At 33.4% G+C, this 23,601-nt stretch overlaps 1 protein-coding gene across 1 annotated transcript in view; it reads left to right on the forward strand.

Moving 5' to 3' along the window:
* Nucleotides 1-11,462: 11,462 nt before the first annotated feature.
* LOC116268674 (histone deacetylase 5-like) overlaps nt 11,463-23,601 on the forward strand; it is a 194,852-nt gene continuing 182,713 nt past the window's right edge. The window contains exons 1-2 of the mRNA XM_031665859.1: nt 11,463-11,532; nt 11,608-11,733. Coding sequence (XP_031521719.1) covers nt 11,463-11,532; nt 11,608-11,733 — 196 coding nt within the window. The remainder of the gene's footprint in view (nt 11,533-11,607; nt 11,734-23,601) is intronic.

Raw genomic sequence — 23,601 nt, forward strand, 5'->3', positions numbered from 1 at the left:
AAAAAAAAAAAAAAGAGGAGCCAGCCTAAGAATCAAGAAATCTTAGTCCAGGTTCCGCCACTTAAATAGTGTGTCATTTGTGGCAAATCTGTAACTTTTCTGGGGCTCAATTTCTTGTTCTGCACAATCATCTAGGTGGGATTGATAACACTAAAGGTCACCCATAGCACTGGCATTTTGAGCTATTTGCAAATGAAAAGTGGATATGAATCTCAATTATACATACTATGGCATCCCAAACAGTAGATATTCTGAAATTTCAATTTGCTTTGATGAACATTCCAGATTGTACAGCTGGGTTAATTCTTTCTGATTGCCAAGTCCAAAGTAAAAGTCCAAGATAGGCAGAATCATAACAGAGGCACTGGTTCTATGCTGACAGGTCAAAAGACTGAAGCCCTGGGTTGCTAATAATTCGGGTAGGCCCACAGAGATGCCATGGGGGAAAAGTAGAACTCACAAATGATTTGGAGCCATAGTAAAGAACATGTGTAACTGAGGTAGAGAGCCATGTTTATGGACCCCTATTCAACAACCACAAAAACTACCCAGTGCCTACTTGTCCCAGACTCCAATATGATGGGGCTGATATATCTGCAGGCTAGGAGTATTATTACTCATGGTGGGTGGATTCAATTCATTCAGAACCTGGAAGAAAATAGGGACGCTTATTCAAGGACACTGGTAAGTAATAAGAAATGTGAAAAGAAAAGACTTGAGCATTTTGTTATTCATTTTTCTGCATCTACATTCAGTTCTCACATATTTTATCCCATTCTCCCAGTAAATCAACATTTAATTAAATAACATTGGCATGTTACAATACCACATTGTATGAGATTGCACTATTTTTTCTTGGAAAGTAGAATAAAATTAAGAGCTTTATTTCAAATACGATGGGCCTGGATATAGTGTGGAAATGAGAGATGAGAGCTAGTTAGAGGAGGTCTCTGATTTCAAAGAAGATGAGGACCTAAAAGATAAGAAATGTGCACAAAAAAAGAAAATGCCTGAGAAAAAATTGTATGACTTGGAAATTTTGTTTGATGCTGAACTTGACCATGGCTAACCTCCAAACTTTTGATAGGTCCTTTCCTTTCTTCCCCTGGGGGATATTGATGAGCTGAAGGAATTAGAAGAATGAACCAGGCACAGGGGGTGGGTTTCATGTTAATGCTTAAATAGAACATGGGCAGCAAACTGTATCAGCAAATTGGTATATTTTTTGGCACAGCGTAGACATACTCAGCGGAGTTCCGTGAAAATCATGGGGACTTTCAGGCTTTCCAAGTTTTTAAACAATACATTTTTTAAAATACATAAGAAAGAATTCCTCAAATTTACAGATACTCAAATTGGCTATTTCTCAGATTCTATTACAAAGGAACAAAAATATTCTGAAATTGTTGTAATGTTTGGTATATTGGAAATCATAATTGGAAGAATAATTATCTAAAAATGGTTTTATTGTTTTACAGGACATTTTAGAAAGTATGTCAAAGACATAGAAATAACTCTAAAAGGTGAACATTTTTAAATCGTAAATAGAAAAGGATTGATACTTACCAAAATTTAATATAAAGATTCACTTTGATGTTCTTTTGACAATGCTACCATGTCTTCATAAAAATAGTCAAAATTGCTTTTAGCTTCTGGACATATTTATCAAAACAAACAAAAACAAAAATATCCTAAACACCTGATTATCTGAGTGATGGATGAATTTGAGTGTATACTGAATGAATATGAGTTTGAGTGTGTATTACGATGTCATGTTGCTAATAATAACTGCTACTCACTGAGTGCCTTCTATAGGCAGCCAGTTTACATGTAATTTACTATTATTCTCACAATGTACCCTTGAAGTAAGTATAGGATACTGGCTCAAAGACATTAAGTAACCTTTCAAGATCCTGTAGATAGATTAATAAATAATAAAATATGTAAATCTAATAATCCTCTATTTTCTTTCAGCCACTGTATCAGGACATTCTTTTACAGACAGCACAAATACACATTTTAAAAAGGGGCTAAAACTATTTTAAGTAGTCAAAATTTTATCTTTTTTGTTATTATAAAACATTTGAGACATACAAAAAGACAAAAAGTTGCATTCTTACCTAACAAAACATTAGAATAAAATAAATACCCACGAACTCCTCATCCAATTTAAGAATTGAACTTTGTTCACAATATTAAAATTCTCTCAGTGCTTATCTCATCCCTATATTTTAAAACCAGATAGTCATTAATCTATTATATTTTTTAAAATTATGGCCCAGCACAGTGGTTCATGCCTGTAATCCCAGCACTTTGGGAGGCCGAAGCAGGTGGATCACTTGAGGTCTGGAGTTCAAGAGCAGCCTGGCCAACATAGCAAAACCCCGTGCCCACTAAAAATGGGAGTTCAAGACCAGCCTGGCCAACATGGCAAAACCCCGTGCCCACTAAAAATACAAATATTTAGACAGGTGTGGTGGCAGGTGCCTGTAATCCCAGCTACGTGGGAGGCTGAGACGTGAGAATTGCTTGAACCCAGGAGGCAGAGGTTACAGTAAGCCGAGATTGCACCGCTGCACTCCAGCCTAGGCGACAGAGTAAGACTCTGTAAAAAAAAAAAAAAAAAAATTTCCTTTTGTCTTGGTAATAGCTTTAAACATGTTTTTTACTTCATAAAAATGGAACCTTATTGAATATAATCTTCTTCAGCATGTTTCCCCTAAAAAGTATATTATGAGGATTTACCCAAGTGGAGATATATATATATGATTAATTCATTTTCATTGCTATAAAATATTCCCTTTGCATCATAATTTATTTATTTATTCTTCTGCAGGACATTGTAGTTGTTCCCAGGTTTTTGCTCTTTTGAATAATGCTATATGAACACCCTTGAACATGGCTGCTCTTTCACTACAGTATTACAAAGAGTAAAACAGTCAGCTCCTAGGCTACTCTCGCAATAAATTTCAGTAGGTAATGCCAAGTGGAATTACAAAGTCATTTTACCACAATGACATCAGAAAAATGTCAGTCTAAGCGTTCAAAAATTCTTTTCTCCATAAAACAAAGATAAAACAGGTAAAATGTGTCAGGATGAAATGTTTAGAAACTCTGAAAATTAACCAGTCTTCCAACAACTCAGGAAACATGTTTAAAAAAAAAAAAAAGAAAACCAGCCGAATCTTGGTGAGAACAGAGAGATTTGTGGTGTTTTAACTCATCATATTTCCATCTTCCCCTTTCTAGGTCCATGGTAACCTTACCAAATAATAGCCTGCATTCTTAGCATAAACTAGTAACTTGGCAACCTCTGATGGGGAGATAGGGGAGTGGATAATGGAATTGGAGCTCCTTCAAAGCCTCAATCCTAGAGAATTATTATTATTTAACCTGTCCAGTGCTTCCCTGCATAACTTACTTGCAAGGCTGTATTTGCCCTCATGAGGTTTTCATACAGTGTGAAAAGCCTTTTTCTTAGAAGTATTTGTTGTGAAAAATTAATGGTGATCACTTAACTTTATGGCTGCTTGAGGTGGTGGATAACAATGGGGCAAACAATAGGTTAGCCAAAAGCATCAAAGAAAAAACTGAGAAATAAAATGTGCATAAGGACTATGAAAAGCCACATCAGATTCCTAAGAATCTAGAAAACCACATGTATGATAGGGCTATGTGCATACTCAGGTTTGTGTTCCGACTCAGGACAGACCTGAAAAGGCCCTAAGCTCTTATCTAAAGCTGACTTTGAGGCTCTGTTCAAACAAGAAGTGAAGGTCCAGGTAGAGTTGTCAGCTGCCTGGCTAAATATTTAAAATGTGCGCTAACACACACACACACACACACACACACACACACACACACACACAGCCCCTTGGCAAAGGCTGGGGGACTGCTGGTTTTAAGCATTAAAAAATATATATTTATCCAATCATTTACTGACTAGTAAGCTAACAATGCAAATAATTCAGTAGCATATAAAACATAGAACACAGATCTTACACAACTATTTCAGAAAATTCACTAAGAAAATGACAATAACAAAAAGGAACAAAAACAAATCCTGGAAAGAGGTGAGAATATGATTTCTAGTTTTGCCATACCGTTTTGTTTAACATGTCCAGTTTTCCATAAAAATGTTTGAGACAAGCAAAGAAACAAGAAAGTATGCCCCAAACAGAGGAAAAACAAATCAGTCAATAATAACTGTCCCTGAGTAAGGTCAGTTGTCAGACTTACTAGACCAAAACTTTAAGCTAGATATTTTTAATAATTTAAAGAAGTAAGTTAAACCATGTCTAAAGATTGTATAAGGATGTATGACTCTATAAACAGAATACTAATAAAGACACAGACATTGTTAAAATAAAAGAACCAAAGAAAATTCTGGATTTGAAAAATACAATAACTTAAATGAAAAATTTACTAGAGGGGCTTAGTAGATAGAAATGTGAGCAGGCCGATGAATATGTCAGCAAACCTGAAGATATCTAGTCTGAAGACTAGGAAGAAAAGAGAATGAAGAAAATGAACAGAGTTTCAAAGGCCTGTAGGACATGATCAAATGTACCAACATATGCATAACAAGTTTCAGAGAAGAAAAGAGAAAGGGGAAGAAAGAATTTTTGAAGAAATTACAGCTGAAATTTTCCAAAATTCAATAAAAACATTAATCTACATATTCATGAAGCTCAGTGTGCTCCAACTAGGATAAACTCAGAGATCCATACCTAGACACACCATAATGAAACCATTGAAATCCAATGATGAATAGAAAATCTTCAAAACAGCAAAAGAGAAGCAACTTATCACCTCCAAAAATCCTCAATAAGATCAACAACTTATGTCTCATCATAAACCACGTAGGCCAGAAGGCAATGGGATGACATCATCAAAGTGCTGAAAGAAAAAGACTGTCAATCAAGTATTCTATGTCCAGCAAATCTGTCCTTCAAAAATTATGGTGAATTTAATACATTTCCAAACATGCAAAAACCAAGACAATTGATTACTGGCAAGCCTAGCAATGAATTCCAGAAAATTCATTTCCTTATAAGAAACGCCAAAAGGAGTCCCTAGGTTGAAATTAAAAGATATAAGACAGTAACTTGAATTCACATAAAGAGATAAAATACAACAGTGAAAGTAAGTACATAGGTAAATTCAAATCATGATATAAATGTGTTTTTTATTTGTAACTCCTCTGCTTTAAAAGGCAAACTCACAAGCCATACTTATTTATAAATCTGTATTAATATGCCCACAGAGTATAAAGATGTAATTTGTATGGCAATAACAGCACAAAGGAGGGCATTGGAAATGGAGCTATATAACAAAAATACAGAGTTTTTGGATACTTTTGAAATTAGAATGGCATCTAAACTAGCTTGTTGAAAGTTAAGGTGTTAATTGCAATCCACAGAGAAACTAGTTAAAAAGCCCTCAAAAATATATGAAAATAAATGACAAATAAATTTAAATAGTACACTATAGAATATCCAACTCTAAAAAAGACAGTGATAGATAAATAGAGAAACAAAAAAGACAACATATAGAGAACAAATACTGAAGTTATTGTATCAATTTCAACCCCCACCAGCAGCATATGAGTTTGAAACACTCAATTCTTGTCTATATTTGGCATTTTCAAATTTTTCAATGTTTTCCAATTTTCTGGGTGTAAAATGCCATTTATAAATGGTATTCATTTGTATTTTCCAGGATGTTGATGAAATTTAGCATTCTTTTTCATTCAGGTGTCCTCTAATATAAAATGCATTTATATCATTGCCTAATTTTATATTGAATTGTTCATTTCTTAATTATTTTTTGAAATTTTAAAATATGTTCTGGATACTCTGTCATGTTTAGGTGTAGAAAATATTTTCTTTCAGGTTGTGGCTTATGTTTTCATTTTTTAAAATTATTTATTCCACGAGAACAATTCCTTAATTTTCTTTCATGACTATTCTGTTTTGAGACTTCATGTCCACTTTCTAACCATGAAGTTAAAAAATATTCTCAAGTCTTCTTCTTTTCCAAGGTATAATTTTTACAATTAAGTCTTTGAATCATTACACTTTTATATATTCTATGAGGTATGGATACAAGTTATCTTCTGCATCCTGTACCTTTTTTATTCTTCTTAATATGGATAATCAGTTTTCTCAGCACCATTTTATTAAAGCACCATCATTTGTCCACTGATCTGTAATGGTATGTTGTCACATACCCAGTGTCCCTATGAAGTTGGGCCTGTTTCTGCAATCTCTGTTTTACCTCATTAGTCCATTCATCTATCTCAGAATCAGTACCACATACTACTCATTACTTCAACTTTATAAGAGGTCTTGACTATCTGATAGGATACATTTTTCCACTTTCTTATTCTTCCTCACTAGATCTTGATATTTTCTTTGTTCTTAAATGTATAGTTTAAACTTACCTTGCCATTTTGCATGAAACATTCCGTGACAGTTTTTTTGCATTGAGTCTACAGATGAGTTTGACGAGAATTGACATTTTTAGATGATTGAGTCTATTTGTTTCTGAGCATATGTTTACATTTATTTATACTTTCTTTGAAGTTTCTTAATCAAGTTTTATAATTTCTTCTTGGGCAAGGCATGGTGGTGTGTGCCTATAATCCCAGCACTTAAGGAGGCTGAAGTGGGTGGATTACTTGAGCTCAGGAGTTTGAGACCTGCCTGGGCAATATGGCAAAATGCTGTCTCTACAAAAGATACAAAAATTAGCCAGGTGGGGTGGCATGTACCTGTTGTCCCAGCTACTCAGGATGCTGAGATGGAAGGACTGCTTGAGCCCGGGAAGTCAAAGCTGCAGTGAGCCAAGATTGTGCCATCTCATTCCAGCCTGGAAGACACAGTGAGGCCTTGTTTCAAAATAATAATAATAATAATAATTTCTCCAAAGAGAAAAAATATATATATGTAGGTAATTCATGCTTTTGAAAAGAATTTTAGTGGCATCTTATTAGAATTACTTTCTCTGAACTGATGTACAAAGGGGCTGTTTATTTTTTGCTAAGTGTACATCAGTATTATTGCAAAACTAGTAATAATTTATCTATAAGTCATTTGGGATTTCTTTCTAATATAAATCTGCAAATAATGATAGCTTTATTTCTTTTTTTCCAATAATTATACCATTTTAAATTTTGTATTTCCTTATTACATGTGCTAAAATCTCTGGTATAATGCTGAAGATAATTGATCATGGTGAGTATTCTTGTGTCTTTCTAGATTATCTGTTTCACGTTAAATATTATTTTTACTACAGGCTATTGTAAATATTTTACATTTTGTAGAAGAAATTACCTTTCATTGCTACTTTTCTAAGAATTTTCTTTCTCCTGTGAAAGGATTTTGCATTGTACGAAATGTTTTATATGTGGCTATTGGTATTATCAAATGAATTGTATTTAATTTATTAATGTGATGAGTTAATTAAATATTAAAAATTTTGTATTCTTGAGATAAATCTACCTTGGTTATGATTTATTATCATTGTTATACATTTCCACATTTAGTTTGCTAGTAATATTTTGTTTGGAATTTTTGCATATATGTTCATTACTGAAATTGGTCTTTAATTCTTATAAAGACCCATCAATCTAGAGCATCAGGGCTTCATAAAGTGAGTTTGAGACTGTCTCTATATTTCTCTACTTTAGAGTAATAGTTTGGTAAAATTGGGAAATTTGTTTCTTCAATGTTTCGTAAAACTTTCCTCTAAAGTCATAGAGCCTTGTTATTTAGAAAGATTTGTAACTACTGATTCAAATTATTTCATTATTATGAAACTATTTGGAATTTGTATTTCTTTTTGAGTCAATTTAGGGGCAATGTGTTTTTTCTTGACATTTCCATATTGGAGCTAAATTTTCAAAATTACTCATATGAATCTGTTCATTATATCCTCTTTTAACACTTTAATGTTTGCAGGAGCTTTAGCAATATATCCTTTTCATTATCATACTGTTTATTTTTCCTCTTTTTCTTTATCAATTCTGACAGAAGTTTGACAATTTTCTAATTCCTGTAGAGCAAACTTTGGCCTTTGTAGATGTCATATATTTTATGAATTTCTTCTATTTTTATTATTTGTTTTATTTGGGAGGGGGTCATATATTTATTTTACTAATTTATTAAATTATTTAGCTCATTATTTTCCAACCTGTAGTCTTTTCTATTTATTAGAACTATAAATTTTTCTTTAAGTATTATTTGAATTACATACTGTTTTCTACAAAGAGTTCTCATGAGTGTGGTTTTTAAAATGTCTTATTTTCATTATCTCCTTTTTTGAGCCATTAGTGTATTAAAAGTGTATTTTTAAATTTCCAAAAGTGTGATTGGTTTTAGTCACAATTTTCGTTATTGACTCAGTTTGAATGTAAGATATTCATAAAATTTGGTTTGTATCATGTTCTTGGAAGTTTATGAGATCCGCTTTATTGACTAGTGTTCTTACTATTTTTAAAATGTTCTTTGTGTGCTTAAATAGAATGTGTATCCACATATTATTGAGTGTAATGTCTTATATGTCAGTTAGCACAAGCTTATGAATTATTTTGTTAAAATAGTCCATATTTGGCTGAAAGATGTTTGCAGGATTCTATAATGGCTATTTAAAAATGTGGTGTTAAAGTTTCCAAATATCATGATAGATTTTTTATTTATCTTTATGAAACTGTTAATTTTTGCTTTAGATATTTAAAAACTCTGCTATTAGGTACAGTAAAATTAAGACTATTATATGCTTATAAATCCTTTATTCATATTTAATAATTATCTTAAGTAAATATTTTTATCCTCAATTATATTTATGATATTAATATAGCAAAAACAGCTTGTTTTTCTTTTCTAGTATTTTCCTGGTTTATCATTTATGATTCGTTTACTTTCAAACTTTCTCTTTATTACATACTAGGTCTATCTCTTATAAATAGCATGTCTGGATTTGTTTTCTAATATGACTGTGTATTTTAATTGGGGAGTTCAATTCACTTATATGTATTATGATTTATAATATACTGAAACGTATCTCTATCATCTTATTTTGTTTTTTCTTTTTGTTCCATTATTGGTTTGTCTCCTTACTTTCACCCACCCCTTGCTTTATTTTTAATTGAATTAGTTTATTTTTTCTCTATATGTATAGAGATATTAGTATATTTTTTCTCTTTTTTCAGAAAATGCACCCTTTTTTCTATTATTTCAGTAATTACCTTTGAAAATTTAACCTGTTTATAACACATCCTAAACTTCACTATCTGTTTTTTCCCACCAGCAATACAAGAACTTTATGTTTTCTTTATATTTTAAAGCAATACTCATGTCCTAACTTACATGCTTAGGACTTTAGTTGTATTTGTAAAAGAATAATATCACTGATGAGGCATTATTGTACTGTTTTAACCATCAGTGTTTCTCTACACTTACTCACTATTTACCATTTTTCTTATCACCATTTATCATTGTATCTGAAACCTCTGTTCTGGGATTGTTTTCTTTCTTCCAGGACATTTTTAAGGATTTTCCTTACTGATGGTTTCTCAGTTTTTATTTATCTATGATGTCCTTTACCCTCATTCTTGAAAGACAGTTTTGCTAAGTACACAGTTCAAAGTTGACAGTTTCTCTCAGCACTTTAAATATCCTCTATGCTTTTCTGGCTTCCAATTTTGATGAGGAAAAATCAGCTGATAGTCTGATGATCATTTCTTGTAGATTTTCTTTTTTTTTAATCTTGGATTTCTTTTAATGTCTTCTTTTTGGCTTTGTTATACTTTATCTTGTTTACCATGTATTTTTAGTGGATTTTACTGGGTCAAGTTGTTGAAAATATCTACATATTAGGAAAATCAAAATTTAATGCAGCCAGTTAATGATATTTTGTGATACATCCCTCGCAATAGACTGCAAGCAATCTTGCTGATTTCAATAATAATGATTAATTTATTTTTAAAAAATGATTCAAGTACCTATCATATGCCAGAAACTACTATAAATACTGAAAATACTATGGTGATCTGGATAGGGAAATTAGAGTTCCTAATGAAGAACAACGATAAAGAGATAAACAAATAGAATATGATACAAGTTCATGTGAAAATGTGTTATGGATAAAAGTAAAGGATGAAAGAGAGCTAGAGGAAGACTGAGCAAGAAGGCTAGCTCTGTTAGCTTATCAGAAAGGCTTTACTGATAAGGAGAGATTTGTGCTGAGTGAAGTAAAGGAAGAATTATGTAGATATGTGGGGAAAGAATATTCCACACAGGAAGAAAAGCAAATACAGAAGCTCTCTCATAGGGTGGGGCAAATAAGCGGGTCTTGACATGTTTAAGAAACTTCAAGACCTGAGTGTCTGAAAGTGAGTGATCTGCAGGAGATGAGGTGAGAGAGAGAGTCAAGAGCTACATGATGGGATGCATGTGCATGTCCACACTCACACATACACACAAACACTCTGTGGTGCATACACACATGTATGCATATTTAAATAATATTAAAAATGAAGGTTCTATTTCTAATAGTTAGGGCATAAGGATAGCGATGGTGGTAAGTGCTGATTGTGAAGAAGGAAAACCGTATTGCATTTCATATACATTTTGCCATACATTTGGCCTTTCTTAAAATGTTATATTGCTGTCTACCCTAAAATGACTCAACAAATAAGGTATGCATTGAAATACTTGTGTTGACTCCAATAATGACCAAGTCCTAAACTGCAGACAATGGATATTTACCATGTATACTATATACCTTAAAACAGCCAAATAAGACTGCAATTATCTTACCTAATCCAATTCATATTACAAAAGACTAGAGAACATAGATGTGATTGATGGAAGATTCTTTTCTTTTCTTTTTTATTGAGACGTGGTCTCACTCTGTCACCCAGGCTGGGGTGCAGTGGCATAATCTCTGCTCACTGCAACCTCTGCTTCCCAGGCTCGAGTGATTCTCCAGCCTCAGCCTCCTGAGTAGCTGGGACCACAGGCGCCCACCACCACGCCTGGCTAATTTTTTGTATTTTTTGAAGAGATGATGTTTTGCCATGTTGCCCAGGCTGGTCTTGAACTCCTGAGCTCAAAAAGATCTGCCAACCTCAGCCTCCCAAAGTGCTAGGATTACAGGCATGAGCCGCTGCGCCTGACCCAATGGAGGATTCTTAAAAGGAATTTAAATATTCTGACCATCCTGCTCAGTTCCCTTCCTAAGCTTTGATCCCACTTAAACTAAATGTGCGAGAGAAGGGGAAGGAGAGTAAGGAAATCACACATGTCCACAAACAGGAGGAGTAATTTTCAGTCTTTAACTTGATGCATGTTGAGCTTAGGAATTTGTAAGTTCACTTTAGACTGTTACCAGAGTGGAATGGGACATTCACTAGAAGGCCTGACATATGTGTCAGGAGTTTGAGAGCTTGTATAAAGATGGAGGAATACTCAGGCTTGTCACCTGGAGAAGAGATAAGTGGAGAGCTGGCTGAACGTGCCCATGTGGGTAGGTCCAAGAGAAAGAAGTGAGCAGCTGCACAGATGCAAAAACTCGGTGGAGCAAGGATTTTCCCCCCTGCAGGCCAGTGGACAGAAGCCAATTTTAATCATTATGAAAGGATTTCACCAATAATGGTCACCTGCGAGGGAAAAGCCACCAGTAGAACGAGACTGGAGGCATGTGAAAGAGCTGATGAAGGCCTGCAAGGTCAGCCAGCGAGTGCATGACCCACCTCAGTGAACTTAGCAGATACAGGTCACTGATAGTGGACCTGAGGGTGTTCCCATTCATAAGGAGCAGCAGTTGGATGTCTGCTGTGACTGAAGGCCTTTGAAAAACCCAGAGAGATCACCAACTTGCACTGCTAATCCAAAGTCTTTATGATTTTTCCTTCTTCCCAGTCTCCGGAGCTGTAGGATCTGGAAAGTAGGCAGGAAGGAAGTGGAGTAAGAAGGAAAAAATATATACTATAAATTATATAGCCTCCCCTCCCTAACACACACAGATGTACACATCACATTTGCCCACTGCTGGTCCCTGATCCTGTGGGTCAGCTGAGGAGTGGGGGAAGCCTCAAATAAAATGTGACATTAAAGTTTTCAATGAGGCTGAACTGGACTTTTTAATATCTAAAGATGAGATTATTTCTATAGTAAAAGTGACCTGAAAAGCTGTGGAATACATCAGATAAAAACTAAAGAAAGACGAGGGCTTGGAGAAAAATAATCCAGCTTCCATTTCACCCCATTCAATATATCAGTGTATTATTAACTTTCTATTGCTGCTGTAACAAATTACCCCAAATTTAGTGGCTTAAAACAATGCAAATTTATGCTTTTCAGTCCTGGAAGTCTTTTGACAGGACTCAATGGGCCAAATCAAGATGTCAACAGGACTACATTCCTTCCTTATTCAGGGGTTGGCAGAATTCCTTTCCTTGTGGTTTTAAGAGTTAGGTCTCCATTTTCTTGCTAGCTGTCAGCTGCAGGCTGCCCTTAGTTCCTAGAGGACTCCCCCCATTCTTTGTACCTCTACATCTCAGAGCCAACAAAATGGTATGGAATCCTTCTCATGTCGTCATTTTTCTAACCCTTTCTGTCATTATGTCTCTCTGTGACCACGGTTGGAAAAGGTTCTATGCTTCTAAGGATGCATGTTATTATGATATTAGCTGTGCTTTTAGATGGTCTTCATTATATGGAGATACATTTCTTGTATACCTAATTTGTTGGGAAATTTTATCATGAAAGATGCTGAATTTTGTCAAATGCTTTTTCTGCATCTATTGAGAGGATCATATGATTTTATCCTTCATCCTGTTACTGAAGGATTTGCATATGTTTATTGATTTGCATATGTTGAAACAACCTTGCAACTTAGGGATAAATCCCACTTTATCATGATGTGCTTTGAATTTGGTTTGCCAGTATTTTGATTTTTATATCCATGTTCATCAGGGATATTGGCCTGTAGTTTTCTTTTTTTGCAGTGTCTGGTCTGGTTTTGGTATCAGAGTAATGTTTGCCTTATAAAATTAGTTAGAAATGCTCCCTTCTTTTTAATTTTTGAAAGGGTTTGAGAAGTATTAGCATTGATTCTTTAAATGTTTGTTAGAATATACCAATGAAACTTTTTGGTCCTGGGTTTTACTTTGTTGGGAATTTTTAAATTTTTGATTCAATCTCCTTGCTATTGGTTTGTTCAGATTTTCTGTTTCTTCATGATTCAGCCTCAGCAGGCTATCTGGGGCTAGGAATTTATCTGTGTCTGTAGGTTATCCAATTTGTTAGCATATAATTTTTCATAGTCTCTTCTTTTTATTTCTGTGGTATAAGTTGTTAAGTCTCCTTGTTCAATTCTGATTTTATTTGAGTCTGGTATCCTTTTTTATTAGTTCATCTAGTCAAAGGATTGTCCATTTCATTCATCTTGTCAGAAACCAACTGTTTTGTTGACCTTTTCTAATTATTAATGTTTTTATTTCATTTCTTTCTGCTGTAATCTTTATTATTTCCTTCTTTCTGCTAACTTTGGACTGAGCTCACTCTTCTCTTTTTAGTTCTTTGTAAAGGTTTGTTATTTATTTGAGATCTTTCTTTTTTGGTACTGTAGGCATTTATTACCGTAAACTTCTCTCCTAGAACTGTTTTTGCTGCATCCTTTGTTTTGGCATATTGTGTGTTCATTTTCATTTAGATTATTTTTTTATTTCTGATTGTTTTCTTATTTGACCCATTGGTTTCCCAGAAATATGTTGCTTAATTTTCACATATTTGTGAATTTTCCAGTTTTCCTCTGGTTATTGATTCCTAGTTTCATACTATTGTGGTCAGAAAAGATACTTAGTGTGATTTCAGTCTTCATAAATCTGTAAAGACTTGTTTTGTGACCTGATGCGTAATCTGCCCTGGAGAATGTTCTGTGTGCACTTGAGGAGAATGTGTATTCTGCTGCTGCTAGATGGAATGTTCTGCATCTGTCTTTTATGTCCATTTGATCTGTAGTGTTTTTCAAGTCCACTGTTTTATTACTGATTCTTTGTGTGTGTGTGTGTGTGTGTGTGTGTGTGTGTGTGTATGATCTATTCTGTAAGATCAGCAACAAGATAATCTTACTACTTCTTGAGATCATGTTTGGAGATTCTAGCAGGGAAGTACAACTACTTGTATATCCTTGATCGAAGAATGGTACTCCTCTATTGAGGAACGTCATCGTCTTCAACTAAGTGCTCAGCTTCAGGAGAAAAGCACGTGAAGCAGTGAAAGAGGAAGGGTATCTCTGCATAGCCAGTGATCTGCCAAATCAACCCTGGTGATCAATGAGTTGACAGATGTTGTAGTCAGAATGCTTTCACATGCCAGGCTTCTATTTCTATCCAACATTGTACTGGAAGCCTAGTTAGAGAAATTAGACAAGAAAAAGAAGTGAAGGCATCCAAATCAGAAAGAAAGTAGTAAAATTGTCTCTGTTGGAAGATGACATGGTTCTATGTATAGAATATCCTAAAGGCTCAACCAAAATACTGTTACAACTATAAATTCAGGAAAGTTATAGGATATAAATCACCATACAAAAATCAGTAGTGTTTCAATATTCTAACGATGAACTATCCAAAAAAATCAAAAATTAAACCAAGGAGATAAAAAATTTGCATGCTGAAAACTATAAAACATTGATGAGAGAAATTTTGAAAGACTTTAATAAATGGAACAGTACCCTATGTTCATGGACTGGAAGAATTAACATTGTTAAAATATACAAGGTAATCTATGGATTCAATTCAATCACTATCAAAATTTCAGTGACATTTTTCACAGAAAGAGAAAATATATCCTAAAATTCATATGGTACCAAAAAAGATCCTGAATAGCCAAAGCAATATTAACCAAAAACAAAACAAAACAAAACACAAAACAACAACAACAACAAAAACAAAGATGGAGACATCACACTTCTTGATTTCAAATTCTGTGTCAGAGCTATAGTAATCAAAACAGTATGATACTGGCATAAAAATGAACATATAGACCAATGGAATAGAATAGAGAGCCCAGCAATAAATCCACCTAAATATGGTCAGCTAATCTTCGATAAGGGCATCAAGAATACAAAATGGGGAAAGGATAATCTCTTCAACAAATGAATCGGGAAAACTGGATATCCACATGGAATAATATAATATTGGACCCTCACTTTATACTATAGACAAATTTAACTCAAAATCTATTAAAATCCTAAACATAAGACATTAAACTATAAAACTACTTGAGGAAAACTTAGGGAAACTCTCCATAACAGCGTCTTGGCAATGAATTTTTGGTTATAACACAAAAAGCACAGGCAACAAAATCAAAAGTCGACAAATGGGAATATGTTAAACTAAAAAGCTTCTGCATATCAAAGAAAACAATCGACAAAATTAAAAGGCAACCTATGTAATGGGAGAAAATACTTACAAACCATATATATGATAAGAGGTTAATATCCACAATATATAAGAAATTCATTCAACTCAATGGCAAAAACAAAAACAAAATAACCTGATGAAAAGGCATGCAAAGAACTTGAATAAACATTTCTTAAAGAAGACATACAAACATATATCTGGCCAGATAAAAGAAGGCATATATCTGGTCAACAGATACATGAAAAGATACTCAACATCACTAATTATCAGGGAAATGTAAATGAAAATGAAAATGATGTACCTCATACCTGTTAAGATGGCTGTAATTAAAAACAAAACACAAGTGTTAGCAAAAATGTGGAGAAAAGGGAACCATGGTACACTGTTAATGGGGGAATGTAAACTGGAAATTTATCATTATGGAAAACAGTATGGAATTTCCACAAAAAAATTAAAAAATAGAACTGCTGTTATGATCCAGAATCCATCTTCTGAATATTCATACACAGGAATTGAAATCAGGATCTTCAAGTGTCACCTGCCCTCTCATGCTCATTGAAGCGTTACTCACAATAGCCAAGATACGGAAAAAACCTAAATATGCATTAGCAGGTGAACTTACAAATGAAATATAGCATATACACACAATGGAATATTATTCGGCCTTGAAAAGGAAGGAAATTTTGCCATTTTCAACAACGTGGATGGTCCTGGAAGACAATATACCAAGTGAAATAATCCAGACACTTACATGTGGGTTCTAAAGTAGTTGAGCCCATAGAAACAGGGAGTTGCCAGGAACTTCAGGGAGAAGAAAATGGAGAGGTTATGGAATTTAAAAAACAACAATAACAAAAAACAAACAAAGAAAGGGAAACACAAGATTTTATTGAGCTCATGTGCATAATTCAGAGTATTCTTCCCATCTCAATATCTTTAATCTCTATCACATCTGCAAAGTCTTTTTTGCTATTTAAGGTAACATTCACAGATTCTGAGAATTAGTATGTGGACAGCTTTGGGGAACTATTCTACCTACCACAACCAGTTACCCAAGATTCAAGGTAGAGTTCTTCTTTGACATTCTCACTGTATATAGCTATAAGCAGTTTAGCAATCCATTGATATTTTTCAGAAATCTATGATATCATTTATTTTTAAATTAAGGTTTAATGTATATTGAATAGAACACACAGATTTTCAAAGGCATAATGTCTTTTGACAAATGTCTATAGCTGGCTATCACCACAACTTATAAAATATTTAAATCACCCCAGAAAGTTCCTTCTTGTCCCTGGTAGTAGACCTAGATCATTCATAAACACTGATCTGGTTTTTTCCATCATAATCTATTTGTTCCTATTATAGAACTTTATATAAATGGCAGTAGAGAGTATGTGGTCTTTTCTATGTGGCTTCTTTCACTTAACAAAATGTTTATGTGATACAGCCATGTTCTTGCATGTATTGGGAGTTTGTTAACTTTTATTGCTGAGTAGAATTGTATGAACACAAACCAATTTGTTGATTCATTCTCGTTTTGGGCTATGATGAAAAAAACCACTATAAAGAAACTTTTCTAAATCTGTTTTTGGACATATCTTTTTATTTCCTATGGGTAAATGCCTAGCAGAGAAATCAATGTTACAGCTTAACTGTATGTGTATTTTATAAGAAAATGAGAAACTATTTTCCAAAGTAATTACCACTTTATTTGTGGAATCTGTAATGTCAGCTCTCTTATTCCTGAGAGTGGTAATTTGTGTCTACATTTTTTTTTTTTTTTTTTTTGCCTTATCAGTCTGGCTAGAGGTTTATCAATTTTATCGATCTTCTACCAGCCTTTACTTTTGTTAATATTCATGACTTTTTTTCTGTTTCCTATTTCACTGACTTCATCATTATTATTTCTCTTTTTTCTACAGGCAGTATGTTTTATTTGCTCTTATTTTTGTAGTTTTCAAAGTGGAAGCTGAGGTCATAGATTTCAGATTTTTCTTCTTTTCCAGTACAGCATTTATTGATATAAATTTCCCTCTAAATACAGCTTTATCTACATTCTGTAAATTTTGCTATGTTATATTTTCATTTTCACTTGTCTGGTTTTCTCTTTGAGTTCTTTTATGACATGTGAGTATTTAAAAGTGTATTATTTAGTGTCTGATTACTTGGGTATTTTTTCAGATATCTGTCTTTAATTGATATGTAATTTAATTCCACTACGGGCAGAAAACATTTTTGTACGGTTTTAATTCTTTTACATTTATTGGTATCTATAATATGGTATAATTTTTTATCTCTTCCTACAATTTGTATTACTTTATTGTATATTTACTTTTATGTATATGTAGATTCTCACATTTAATTATTATTAATTTTCTTAAAAAGTTGAAAAATTTTAAACAAGTTTAAATGTTGGTATATGTTTATATGTGTTTGTGTTGTGTGTTTGTGGGTGTGTGTGAGAGACAGAGAGAGAGAAGGAGAGAGTAAAGGAAAGAAAGGGAGAGGGACAGGGAGAGCAAGAAAGAGAGACAGAATATGTGCATAGTCATCCCTTGATATTCACCGGGGACTGGTTTTAGAACCCCCCTTAAATAGCTCAAATCCCTTACATAAAATGTTGTAATATATACATGTAACTTATGCAATCCTCCATATACTTTGTCATCTCTAGATTATTTATAATACTTAATATAATGTAAATGTCAGGTAAATAGTTGTTATGCTGTGTTTTTTATTTGTACTTTTAAACGTTATATTGCTGCTTTTTTATTTTTCCCAAATCTATTTTACCTGTGTTGATAAAATCCACAGATACAGAACCCATGGATACAAGGGTCAACAGTATATGTATAAAATAAAGATAATTTATGGAATGTCTTTTACATTTGCTCACATATTTAACCTTTCTAGTGTTCTGTATTCATTTGAGTCGATCCAGGTTTCCATCTGGCATCATTTCCTTTCAATCTGAACTATTTCCTTCAACATTCCTTGCACCACTGTTCTACCAGCAACAAATTCTCTCATCTTTTGTTTATAAGAAAATATTTTTATTTTCCTTTAATCTTTGGTTAATATCATTTGATATATAAAACTATACTGACTGTTGTTTCACACTCTAAAGATATATTTTCAATGTCTTTTTTTTTTTATTTTTGTCTTCCCTTTTGTTTGAAAAATTTTCTCTGGTTCGTTTTAAGATTCTTTATATAGCTTAATGATTAGGTAGATTTTCTTTTTTTTTTTCTGGTTGAGGTAAGGATTGAGCTTAATGTATGGCTTCCTGTTTTTAATAACAATTGGAGAACTTTTCGCTAATATTTATTCAAATACACTTTTCTGCCCCATTTTTTATGTCCTCTGTTTCTGAGGGTCCTGTTACATGTTTATTTCATCACTTCGGTATGTCCCACTGGACATTGAGGGCTCTGTTCATTTCCTTGAGTCTCATTTTCTTCTTTGTACTTTTGTTTTTCTTGCCCTATCTTTAAATTCTTTGTCCTTGACCTCTGTTATGTTCAACCTGCTGCTAATATCATCAAAAAATTTTTCATTTCACACATTGTACTATTTACTTCTAAGATTCCCATTGAGTTCTTTTTTACACCTTCCAGTTCTCTTTTGAAATTATTTGTCACTTCACCATTATATTCATCTTTTCCTATAGATTATTTGACATGCTTGTAATTATTTTCAGATTTTTATCTGATACTTCTGAGTCATTTGTGAGTCTGTTTCTATTATCTTATTTTTCACTTGATTATGAGTCTTTTTTTTCTGCTTCTTTGCCTGTCTTGTAATATTTGATCATATTCTAGGGATTGTGTTAAAGAAAAAGAAACGGTGGAGGCTTAAATGAGCTTGTTTCTTTGTAGCTCAATTCTTTTAAAAGTTTCTTTGTGAAGATATTCAATTATTTAAAGGAAAACATGCTTCTCTGGGGCTTCTTTGATTATTTATTATTACTTTGGCAGACTGAAGGTTTTGCACATCCTTCTTCTTCCTGGTCGGGTGTGGATCTCCAAAACAGATTCATATTTGAAAGGTGTTGAAGTTCTTTCTTGTTTCCAATTTTATGGTCATACTCATAAAGGACAAAGTCAAGTGATGACAACAGGGGCACATTGATTTATCTATTTATTTCTTCAACTTAAATGGAGGAAAGGACAAATACATTACTAAATACTTTCTGCACATCCACTGCTGAATAGCTACCTAAATATCTGAGAAAGGGATAAATCTTGGCAGTTATACATTTACTTTGTGGGAAACTGACTTGTTTTCAACCTCTTTGCCTCCTGTTGTACCAGTGCTCCAACTCTTTCTGAAAACTTAAGTTAGCCAAATTATGGACTGACTTACAACTCTGAAAAGTTTCAAATAAATAAACACTTAAAAACTTCCTTGGGTGAAGTAAAAGGTGAGTCTACCTATTACTAAGATTTTTTGCTCAGGTACCAAGACCTGTAAGTTAGTTGTCTGGCCTATGGTGTTCCCACACCACAGTCCATTTCTTTCTAGGATTTTAGTCCTACTGTCTGCTTTCTGAAGACTAAAATTTCAGTTTCTCTTTTGTAGTTTTAACTGCCTGCTTTATGGTAATTGGATCTGCCTATTTCCAGCCTCTTCATCTGGCTCTTGGCTTCAGACTGTCGGGATTTCATTACTTATTTATGCTTTAGCTTATACTGACTAAAAATTACTGCATCTTTCTTCAGACTCTACATCACTCCCCACTCTAAACCTTGCTGAGCTTTTCCCAGTACCTGACACCTACTTTGCACTTTTAAACAAAGTCCTGATGATATTTTAAAAATAACATAGATGGGAAAGAATGCTTCCTGAAATAAATTATGCTCTTTAGCATTTACTTCCAAGGTTTTCTGCTGCTATATTTTTACCTGAATATTTAAAACATAGAACAAATAAATAATGTAAAATGAAAAATATCTTCCAAGTAATTTATGTTTGTTTTTATCTTTGATGATATTAAATTTGATATCTGCTAGTTTATGTATATTGCAGATGGTTCCTTGCTTTTTTGTTTCAATCTCTGCAAAAGACATTTTTTGGCTTTTTTGATACTAGTGTTCAAATTGTACATATCATACATACTTGGAGAACATTAGTATTTTTCACCTCTGTAATTTTATATGGCAGTAAATTTCATTCACATGTGCATGCTCACCCCCACCAACCCCAACTTGCTATAAAATGAAAAGGCTGGTCAATTGCTTTGATATTCTTTATATATACTGCTATTATGTACCTAATGCCACATAATTTAATTTCTTTGGTCAAAATTTGTATTCAATTGCCTAATTTTTACTAAATTGATCAAATTTACTTGTTGGTAGCTATTCTTCTAGTGTATAGCCATGGAAAATTAGAGTTTAATGCAGGAAGAACATTTACAATTAGAATAATATAGTCAAAACTAAAAACATCTATCCAAAGAACCTAGACATTTTGGTAATAGTTATACAATATACATTGCAATTAATCTTCAAATTTTTGAAATTTTCTAAATCTAATTGAAGATGTTTATATGTTACAAATGATAGTGAAAATATTAGTACTACTGTTGATTGAAGGAACGTCTATTGTAGTAAAATATGAGTATAAGACAAAGAGATATTACTATGGGGCACTCATTGGTACAGTCTTTATAGCCCATTATAATCTTTTTTCAAGCCATGATTATTACTATTATTTTGTGCTATGATCTTCAAAAAGGCTACGAACATCTGTCTTAAAAAATAGTTAGTGTCTTAAAAACAAAAACAAATATTCTTCTTCCCTAATTTCTGGGTTTTTTTTGAAGTTGTGCATACTGGGGCCATATTTATATGATGAAAAATATCTGATTTTGTTTTTTAATCAATGTGATCCAAAAATCAGTCATGTTTCAAAAAATTTGGCCAATTGAATTGTTGGGCCTTGTGTCAAATAAAACCACTGCTTGATAAACTAAACAAATTGCTTTCAATGGGTTATTATTGCCTTACCAAGACCACATGCTGATGATTTCCCCCTTTACAACAAGACCTTCTTCATAGTGGATCCATTGTTTTTATTTTCATAAAAGGCTCAACTTAAATTACATTTAATAGAAGCATTATCATCAGATGCCCTGTCTCCTTCCTACCAGAAGCCTGGTTTTTCACAAATGCATTTAGTCCTATCTGTAGCTCCAGTTTTGCCAGGCTGAACACCGTAGGTATAATGGGCCGGAGATGCCAGGCCCTTAAGAACTGTTTTCCAGTGCTGTCAATAAACTCCCTCCTTCCAGATTCTTTACAGAGCAGGGCTGGCAGCTGTGCATAGGCTTTGGGATCCACCATCCAGTTACATTTCTAATGCTGGGCTCTTGTTTTCCTGGCTCCCTTGAGCTGGCTCAAAGAAACAAAATGGTATTCCCATATGTCCCTTATTGTTTTCTTGGCAAATATCCCTACTCCCCTTAATCTCCCAGATTCCAGCATGAGAGACAAATTTTCCTTGTGAAAATTCCCTCCCTCAGAGGCTGCAGATTAATAGCATTGATTCTAAAGCAAACTGTCTTTTTATAAGGTCTTTTTAAGGCTGAAGTTAGCTGGGTTTAGGGGCTATATTAGCATATTCCAAAATATCATGCACATGGTAAACCATAGCAATACAATACAAAGCAATACAAATAACTGAGCTTGATTTACTAATTTGAATGTTAATACCAATGGTTCAGATATGAAGAGATGCCTAGTGACTGAGTGATCCTCTTTCCCTTTCTCATACAGATTTATGTGTTAAGGCAAACCAACTATCTACAATCTTTAGTAGACATATTCATTTATTTTCACTTCTAAATAAAGCTTAATTCCAATAAATTGAAGTTAGGAAGGAAGCATTCTACTTTCACATTATTGTTGCCATAATATAAATCATGTGAAACTATTTTTCATCACAGAGATTAGTGTAGCTAAAGAGGAAGACTTTAGAACTTTAGACTTTAGAACACGTCAAGGATCCACAGTTACTATTGAACAGGAACTTTGAAAGTGAGCTAGTATAAGCATATTGAATAAATGATGAACTGTATCATACTCATACTGGTTAATTTGAGATTGCCAGTTATTTAACAGGATATTAACATTATAGCTATACCTGAGCCATTTCTGAAAAGAGGAATCTGAGCCAATTGTTGCATACTCTCTTACAAGGTCAACAAAACCAGGGGAGGTGATACAGGAGGAAAGACTTCGTTTTCTCTCTCTGCTCCTAAATTGGTTTCTGGTCATCTAAATCCCCCAGTCCATTACCAGAGAGTGAGAGCAAGGGAAGGCAGTATTTATTCATTCCATTTTCATGCATGATCTTACTCAACAATTTTTAACATCTCAGTGACATCAACAAAGAAACTGTTTAATTTCCACTGAACAATGTTCAGTTTCTTTAGATTAAAAAAAATGGAATGTCATATCACTATGTTAAGTGTAACCAACGCCATTTTGGATAGGGAAGCAGTCACATATAAATGACCTATCAGAGGTATTCCACAAGGACCTAAGGAATGTTGATTGTATTTTTTTGGACCCTATTCAACTTTACCTGAATAAAAGGGGGAAAATCCTTATAAATAAACTACTTAATATACCTAGGTGAGCAGTATTATTTATATTGTAAAGCCTGTCACAACAAATATCCTTACACACTCACTCCCCCAAAACAAAAACAACCAAAAAAACCCAAAGAGGGTTCACCCAATAACACAAATGCTTGAAGCAGTGATTTTCCAAAACAAAATTTGAGTGTAATAGGAGAACATTTGGATCTTTTTTCCAGTTAAACCTTTCAAAAGCATTATGTTCTGACCATGTTTCTGATTTCTTGACCTCTGTACAACTTAATATAAAAAATCAGAAGTTTATTACTGTAAATATTTTAAAATATGTTAAACTAGCTAATGTATGCTTTATTTCATTACTCTTTTGTTCTGTCATCAGGTAAGAGACTTGTACACATGGCAAGTAAGATTATTGGGAGGTTAGAAGGGGCACTTGCTAGCAAACCTATTTTTGAGAGAGAAAAACTACTATCCCAGCATAGTCATAGAAACTGCAGATTCTGGCTGCTTTCAACAATTCTTTTGTAAAAGACCCAAATTGCCTATGCACAAGTATATT

Source organism: Papio anubis, chromosome 4, assembly GCF_008728515.1.
Source record: "Papio anubis isolate 15944 chromosome 4, Panubis1.0, whole genome shotgun sequence".
NCBI classification, from domain to species: Eukaryota; Metazoa; Chordata; class Mammalia; order Primates; family Cercopithecidae; genus Papio; species Papio anubis.